This window comes from Abramis brama, assembly GCF_963993115.1.
Source record: "Abramis brama genome assembly, chromosome: 16".
Classification (NCBI taxonomy): Eukaryota; Metazoa; Chordata; class Actinopteri; order Cypriniformes; family Leuciscidae; genus Abramis; species Abramis brama.
The window spans coordinates 19,937,228-19,946,188 of NC_139978.1; the positions used below are offsets into that span (position 1 = coordinate 19,937,228).

At 39.7% G+C, this 8,961-nt stretch overlaps 1 protein-coding gene across 1 annotated transcript; it reads left to right on the plus strand.

Moving 5' to 3' along the window:
* Positions 1-2,535: 2,535 nt before the first annotated feature.
* On the plus strand, positions 2,536-4,079 carry gadd45ga (growth arrest and DNA-damage-inducible, gamma a). Its single transcript, XM_084086421.1, has 4 exons — positions 2,536-2,691; positions 2,792-2,893; positions 3,045-3,255; positions 3,359-4,079. The coding sequence occupies exons 1-4, from the start codon at positions 2,639-2,641 to the stop codon at positions 3,470-3,472; spliced, it is 480 nt and encodes a 159-aa protein (XP_083942547.1). The 5' UTR covers positions 2,536-2,638; the 3' UTR covers positions 3,473-4,079.
* The last annotated feature ends 4,882 nt before the right edge of the window (positions 4,080-8,961 follow it).

An 8,961-nucleotide genomic window follows, 5' to 3' on the forward strand; every position in this document is an offset into this window, starting at 1 on the left:
ACTAATGAACGGCCAAGAATTGTACATAATTATAGATATGACGCATATGAATAGATCAGGGTCAGATTTATGCATGGCACGTGTTTGCTTATCTTCAATTACGAGGACAATTTTTAATTTTTTTATTTCACTCTAATAGTAAAACACTGTTAGACAATTACTATCTAAATTAACCAAATTTTAAACATCGTGCAGAAACCTCGTATGTCCATTTTTTTTTCATAAATCATTACTATTGGTCACTGTGTGTTTTGCAACGAAACGTATTAAAAAGAGCTTGTGACTGAACCTCGTATCTCTATTGGATCCTCAAACTGTCAGTCAAACTTAATAACTCCACCAGCCTCTATCACGACTGAAGTGCTCTTCACGCAGTTTGGACCGTTTCTGCTTGTTTGCAATGCAAAAAAGGGTAAATAAAGAACGTGTTCTTTGAATAAGTGCAGCGTTTTCTTTACTCAAGAAACATTAAGGATAATGTTTTATGTATTTGAGGAGCGGAGAAGAGTGTCTTGGTCTAGCATTTGCCAATACCGTCTTAAATAGCCTGTGCGAAACACTTCATCTTCTACAACATGAGATTTTGGCCAAATGACAGAAAAAAATTAGTGCCCACAAAGCTACAATAAACCAAATAACCTGTAAATTGGCAAAAACGTAATGCGATGCATTTACTGCCTCAAAAAATGATTTTGTCTACGTCACAATATTTACATTTATGCATTTAGCATTTATGAGGTAAATCCGGCCCTGCATATGATGCAACTAATTTCAAAACACTATAGGATTCTTAGAAAGTGATCTATAAAAGTCTTACATTGAAACTAGGTCAATCTTCTGTGCATGTCAAAGCATGTTACAACCAGACATGTCCTCTTTTGGCTGCTAGAAGAAAATGCAAATCAACCCAAATTGACCTAGAAACCAATTATCCTGTCTGATATGCACTAACCAAAACTGAGATGCAAATCTGTACCTTGGCTATATAATTTTTGGATACCCTCTCTCCAGCACACACACACGCACACAAAGTCATAACTTTAAAAGGCTCTCATAAATTACAATATTGTTTACAAATATCCTCAATATCGCTCAAATATCCATGAGCAAGATTAAATTAGAAGAGTTTAAAGGAAATGTAAATATTTGGAACGCTGATAAATCGGTGATGTAACTTCCTTGTTGTTCCTGCAGGTGGCGCCAGAACATCTCGCATCACTGTGCTATCATTAGTTCTGCGCCTGTGGCTTAGAAGAGGAGTAAATCTATTGCTATTATTCCACGTTCGACCATCAGCTGTACAGTTTTACAGTTTTACCGTAGTATCATGTATCATACCCTGCAGGTTTAATTTCAGATGCATGAATTCGTGGAGTGTTGACATGAGCAAATACTCATCCCTGAGCTGATGAGAAAATGTGTATCTTGCATCTGTATAGCGCATGACTCACTTGTGAAAGGTCGTGGTTATATGCACAACCGCTAGATGCCGCCTTACACACTTTGCATGGTTCAAATATGCACGAAAATACCACTCATAATAGCCCAAAAATCTCAATACTATAATGAAATATATTAGTAATCCCAGCGTTTGGTGCATTCGAGAAAAGTCTTTAAAAGTAGCAAACAGACCTATGCTCTTCCCTGTTGCAGTTTAAAAATGGTCTTCAACTAGTCTACAATCTCACAAGTGCCTAAAACCTCTCTAAAACCTGTCTGAGACTATAAGACCAGCAATCCAGCGTACTGCATACAGAATTACAAAGAGCTTATAATAGTCTACATCGGTTTAAAAAAGTCTTGGTTTTGTAGTCTGAAATGTGCAGCTATGTTGTTTCGAGATTTTGCTGAATGATTGATCAATTGATTAATGTATAAGAGCTAAACAGTTTAAGGATGGATTGATAGCTATTTATAATTATGTATGCATTGAACTGACTCACTTACAAAAAGTAGGAACAAAAGTTTTGGCTATTGATCTCACTTGGACACACTTTTTGCAGGGTGTAACAAAGCCGGGGGCAGGTGGGACATGGGGCTATTATTCCTGCTTCAGGTCCGGCTAAGCAGTCACGTGACAAGGACACGTAAGGATGACTCCTTTACAAATGCAAAAGAGTGGCGTGTGCCTCGATCACTCACCAGTCAGTCTTTGTGTGTGTGTGTGTGGGTGGGGGGGTGTGGGGTGGTGTGGGGGGACTTATGATTAAGGAGTAATACAATGATAAAACAAAAATAAATGTAAAAACAAATGTGCGTGAGGGATTCGAGTTTCGCCACAACAATTCTGCTATAGCCTATCTGAGATGGAGGATTAAAGAATAAAAAAAAATAACTTAACAACTTGCACCTAAGCAGTAAGAAAGAGTACGAGCCGTGCTCGCTTTGTGTTGTTGATGGAGTGATATTTGAACACCCACGTGGGTTGTTTACAGGCAAAGCACTTGCATCAGAGCGATTTACATGCACCCGTGCCGCCAGCCAATCAGAAACGGGTATGAGCGGAATGTCCGCCCACTGCCGAGAAACTCCGCTGATCCGGTATAAAAACACAGCCAGCGCTTGACACGGCATCACAAACTCACAGCTCACAGAAGAGAAAAAACACGCGAAACGCGACTTTACGTGGATTTAAACAATGACTTTTGAAGAATTTAGTGGACAAGATAACACAGCTACTACTGGCGATAGGTGAGTGTCTTGTTCAGTTGATGTTGTTATCGTTATTTGCGTTGTATCAATCAAATGCTGAGTAAAGTAAATGGACTAACAAGCCGGTTGTGTTCTCCAGAATGCAGAGTGCAGGAACAGCACTAGAGGAGCTCCTGGTCTCCGCTAAAAAGCAGGACTGTCTTACCGTTGGGGTATACGAGTCTGCACAAGTCATGAATGTGTAAGTATCTGTTCTTGTTTTAATTAGGTCCATAATATATAGAATACCAAACCTTATGGGTTTTTCAATTGCCTAGTCTTCCCTATGCATAGATGCAAGCAGAACATGTTGAACCATACCTAATCAATATTTCTCCTTTGTGCAACCTCAGTGACCCAGACAGTGTGGCTTTCTGTGTCCTGGCTACGGATGAGGAGTACGAATGTGACATCGCCTTGCAGATCCACTTCACTCTCATTCAAGCCTTCTGCTTTGACAACGACATCAACATTGTTCGTGTGAATGACATTGAACGTCTTGCTGACATCGTGGGCAGCGATCAGGACGAGGAACCTAAGGACGCACACTGCATACTTGTAACGGTGAGTAGATCACCTCCTTTCCATTGCATATACACCTACAACTTGCCAACACCTTACATTTGCATGTGATATTAATATTGTTTCTTTTTTCTCTCTTCTAAAGAGCCCCAATTCTGACTCATGGAAAGATTCTGCTCTTGAGAAACTGGGTTTGTTCTGTGAGGAGAGCCGCAATGTCTACGAATGGGTGCCTACTATTACTCTGCCGGAACGCTGATGGGAGATGCCTTCGGCATGTTCACGTGTATGAAACAAGTTGAATACATCCATCCTGAAGGGTACACCGGTGCAAAGCTAAAAAGCTTCGAGATGTAGTCTGGATTACCCACACAACGGGAAGCTAAGTGGACTGACCCAGCGACGTTTGGCCGTCCTGGAAAAGCTGAAGTTCAGATTTTTTTTTGGGACGAGCATGGAAAAGTCAAGGCTCCTGTGCCACTCAAGTCTATTGTGGTGGAATCATGGAGACAATAGAAGAGAAAAGGACAGGTGGACTGTGAGAGCCCGTTTATAAGATTGTCGGAGGTGAAGAGACCATGGAATTGGTGTGATGTGGATTTTAAAGAGGAACTAAGTTTAAGTGATATTTTGAAGAATTTGAAGAATGGGCACTTGGGATTTTATCTGAAAAATATTACATGGACACTAGTGTAACTTGTCTTTTGTGATTTCCTGGGGTGGGGGAACGGATTTTCCTGCAGTATTTGGTGGTATTATGAAGTTGTGCTTTATTTTGTCAAATATACACAATGCAATGTCAAATTGTGGAGACGAAGCCACCTATTTTTGCAATAAATCTTTTAATAAATACCTTTAAAATGCAATTATGGTATGTTTCTTTTCAAAGCTGTTGGCTTGCAGCAATGTGTTTTATTTTCACCCAGTTACATCATAGGGGGGATTTCAGGGCAGTTCAGTCTACATGAGGGAAAGAGAGGTTGTGATTGCACTAGAGGAACTGGCATCTCTCCAAGCGCTGCCTGACCTTTCACCACCCATGCACCAGCTGCTTTCTTTAAACCGCTTGCTCAACTGAAGGGCCCCCTTTGAAATGGGGGACTGACTTCTGTCATGTGTAGGTTTTGCACCATCCATTTGGAGCAGAGGCAGGGTAGATCTGTTAGATGACTAATTGAACTGAAACACCAAACAACAGTAGAAATTCAAATATTTTTACAGTTAAGGTTTTAAAATGAAGACGGTGTCAGTATTTTAAAATGGAAACAAAGGATTTGAAATCTAATATGCTGTTTTTGCATTAAATATATATAAAAAATGAAATAAATTAAAAAATAATTTGCAAAAATCTTATTACATTAGTACCAAAAAGTTAATGGAAATCCTATTTCTTTGCTGACTCTCCTTACTAACTGAATTTTTGTACATATGGTTTGTGGTTTATTAGAGAAAGGGTGCCAGACTACCAGTAAGGCAAGTACTCATTTGCGGTCTTTTTGATCTCTAGATACGCTGTCCAGTCAGCTTCTCAGCTTGCAGACTCAGAAAGAAGTTACATCACTGGAAATTTTCTGGAAAGAGCTGCATGTGTTTAACAGCAAATACTTGCACCAGGTGTTGTGTAATGGCAAATGCCCAAAACTTAAAAGGGCATTTCAGGTAGTGGCTGAAAAGTCTTTGTGCACTTGAAAGTCAGCTGACAAGAAAGCTAAGCACACCTGCTTTTGAAAACAAAACAAAAAAACATCAGACAGCCGCTTCGCAAAAAAAATAAAAAAATGTTACACTCCCTCTTTGCAGTTAACTTACATTAATTCAGCTAATGCATTGAAATCAAGAAACTGGGTCAATTACAATGGAGGTACCATGGAGATCCCCTTAAGGTCATTCTAGTAACAAACACCCACAGACATTTTCTTTGAAAGGAGTATTCATACATGACAAACAACTTTAGATATCTCAGTTGTGACCAATGAGAATATTAAATATCAGTTGGCATTCACTCTCAGTTCACTGTACATATGAACCAGAGAGCAATTAAAAACCAATTAGACAGGCAGACAGTTCACTCCACACGCAGAACACAAGGACTAGACAAACAGACACAATGGCTTGCAGACAACCATTTCAAGAAAAATGTCTATATCTGTTTCAAAGACGCAGTTAATGCTTTTTCTCAACAGCTTTTAGTGGGGAAGGGATGGTGTATCTACACTTCATTTACACATTTCACACTTTTTTAAAATAAACTTTGTAATATATCTGCCCTCCACTGTTTGGTCTTTTCCCCCCCCCTACAGTGGGATTGCATTCACTGAATGACTTAAGCAACACACACGTCACCTGCTCAGGGAAGAGTGCGCTTCATGTGACTAGCGACGGTCCCCTCACACGCTCTCAATACGAATCACATTTCTCGTCATATTTCCGCCCGAAGCTTAGTGTTTTTCTCAGAGGCCAAGAGGCCTTCTGTGAAAACCACATACTGAAGTTCAACACAGTGCTTTTCAGGAAACGTGAGCAAAAAGGTCACCAAACTTCCCCGTGCACAAAGTGCGTTTCAAAGTTTCAGCATTATACTACTCACCACTTTATAAACTGCACTGACTTGTTACTCCCCTCCGATTAAAACATTATGTGTCTTTTCATTTGTGTTCACAGGTGCACAAGGCTTTAAAACACCAAGAAAAAAACACATTACCATGAAAACCACTTTGCAGCTGGCTTGATGTCTGCAATGCACACATGTGCCCCTCCTTTGTAAGCCCTGCAGCTAGAGACTCAACACAGACAGTAGTACTGGCATCTGTTAGCACTAACGCTCGCTCTGATCACCAGCCATAGACAGTGTTCTCTGAGTCTAATGAGCATGTGAGATGTGCAGATATGAGAGTCGATTATGCTTTTTCTGCAAGTGCTGTTTTAAACTAATTGGACTATAGATGCTCTTCAGTGTTATATTTCACACATATGGTCATGTTGGTAGACTAAAGGTGCAGTCACATTAGCGAAATTGTGTTGGCAAATAAGGTCAGTTGTCTATTGTCAATAGTGTAGATGTTGCCCTATTGTTAGTTTGATTGCTATTGTTCTCCTCATTTGTAAGTTGCTTTAGATAAAAGCATCTGCTAAATGATTTAATGTAAATACGTCCAGATATAAAGTTGACAGTGAAGTTTAGAAGTTTTTTAAAGTTCACGCAAAAATTTAAATGAAAAATTCATTTTGTGGACAAAAACAGATGAAACATTGAAAAAATATCTCCTTTTGTTACAAGAACGTTTTTTGCTAAACTATCTCTTTAAAGTTTGTAATATTGAAGCATGAAGCAAATCGTGCATGCTTAAACAGTATCATGGAAGAAATAAACATACTCAATGCATTTTTTCATTCCAAAGAAGTCTGTGATCTCCTGGATTATGATTGGCTGCTCTTTATGTAACGCGTTCTGATCTGAGAGTACATGAACTAACAGGCCCAGAATAGCATTGCAGCACCTGGGTACAGACACTACATTCAGGCCAGAACTGTGTGGCATGAGTGCGGTGCAGTGCCAGGATATTCATGGATCACATGCTGCTCAGATTGTTCTGCATTCCTTCCCATTGATCTACTATTAAGGCAGTACTGCAGGATGGAAGACAACATCAGCATTCCTGACGTTTTTAGGTTATCTTTTGTAGTCATGTGCCTGTACAATGCTGTCATTGTGGGAAAAGCATGGTGACAAAAATGGCAATGTTTAAATATGATGCCTAACTATGTCAGTATAAGCATGTATGTGAGTTATTTCAGAATGCAGAGCGGACATTCATGAAATATCAGTATCAAATGCAGAACTGTACAGACATGATTTGTCCGTACAGACGTGAAATGCAATAGGTATGTTGCGATATCGGCACTATGTGCCTCTCCACATGCCTGAGATATCTGAAAGTCTGTGCCAGATGCCACTGCAGGTAGCAGATTGCCAAATGTGAGCTACATATGGAGTTTAAATAAAAGAACTCTCACAAAGATTTCATACAGAAATGCAAGAAATGTTTGCAGAATAATTCAGAGGCCAATAAAGAGAAGTATGAGGTGAAATTCTTGAGGTGTTACTAAAAAATGTTGACTGGTATCTGACTGGCACAATGTTTTTGTAAAGGTCCAGTCACATTAGTGACAATTGGGTGAAATGTCACGGGCCAATAAAAATCTAATGTCCATTGTAAATAATGTAGCACAGCTCATACAGAAGTCACTTAAGCAGCTTTCTGTCTGTCAATGTGCCAAATTCACGTGACCAACTTGAACAAGCAAAATCTGCATAGGGAAATTTTTCACCCTCATGCGAAAACTCCAGAATGAGCAGTTGTTTTTTAAATATATATAAAAAAAAAAATTCTAGTATTATTTTTTTTAATTCGTGCCTTCATAATCTTTAAGCAAACTAATCTTTAACCAAAATAACTTCCCCTCCCTCTTGCAGCGTTCACCGACGCGATGGACAAAATCAAGTCCTGCCCTTCATTTTCTTTCTTGTTCGAGAAGCCGTTTCACTTATGTAGCCTGTAGGCTATACGTTAAATTATATCGCCTGCAACATTTCTTGAACAACGGTAAGTGTGACTGCACCTTAAGAAGAATATTTGCATTGCAAGATGGTTGATAAATTATAGCAATAGCTTCGTTCTTACTATTGTTTGGATTTTGAGATCATCTCAGTATGAAATGACAATAGAGAGTAAGAGGCAGTTCACACAGTAGGCCTACGTGCTTTTTATTTTATTTTATTTTTTTAATGCGAGACAGCACTGAATGAAAAATTATCCAGGGTTTTGAGACACGTTTTTAAAAGAATATTTGACATGGCGTTATAAAAATGCTGTGCGCATGCGTGAGACGTTAGTTTAGCGCCTCGCGTGAAATGCAAAAACAATGTTGTGATTGAAAGTGGCTTTTATGGCTGCGCTGGTTTTTCAGCGTCGTCAGTTTTATCCACCATGTAAAGTCTGAAGAAGATCAACTTTTAAAAACATATCTCAACACCCTGCGAGAGAAAGTGTCAACATTTAGGCCAGGAGTTTTAAGCAGCTGTGTAATCCAAAGCAGTCTGAATTACTCAGATCATAGTACACTAAAAAAGAAGGAACCCTCCGGAGAACCTCTAGACATTAAAATTGACAGTTCTTTGAGGAACTTAAAAGTTGGGTCGCATAAGCTCCAGTAAAAAACTGTCAATGTATAGGCCTATCCATCCAGCATGACTGAAGCATTGTATTTATTGTCATTGATTGTTCTGTACTTAGACAAATGTAAGCACATGCCCAGTCTGTCTCTGGAACACACCAAGCCGACGGTCGGCCGTCGGGCAGTTTTTGTGCGTCGGCCGACTAAGTTTTCTCAGTGTGTTCCGCACCGTCGGCAGAAATTGGTCCTCGTCTGCTTTTTTTCGCAACGGTGCGGAACCGTGGCGAATATTTCAATATTAACACGAGCGGAGTGGAATAAATAAAGTGTTTAGCAGGATTAGTATTCAAAATGGTAGGCATGCACTGCTTTGTTTACGGTTTGTGTATCTGCAGCCTGCCGCGTCGGTTTCCCTATTTGAATGACGAATATAGACGAATATATCTGCAGAAATAGACAGTTGTCTCATTTACACGCAGGCGCAGAACGCGCATTCTAGCGAACAGTCGGCAGTTAGTTCTCTCGGTGTGTTCAAGTGCAGCTTTTTACCCCGACGTGACAACACAGTCGGCT

What these genes read in the sequence shown, in the direction of transcription:
- gadd45ga (XM_084086421.1), top strand. Translation starts at nt 2,639, where the DNA reads ATGACTTTTGAAGAATTTAGTGGACAAGATAACACAGCTACTACTGGC. An exon ending in TCTGCACAAGTCATGAATGT is followed by an intron (nt 2,894 to 3,044) that starts GTAAGTATCTGT and finishes GTGCAACCTCAG; the next exon opens with TGACCCAGACAGTGTGGCTT. An exon ending in CACACTGCATACTTGTAACG is followed by an intron (nt 3,256 to 3,358) that starts GTGAGTAGATCA and finishes TCTCTTCTAAAG; the next exon opens with AGCCCCAATTCTGACTCATG.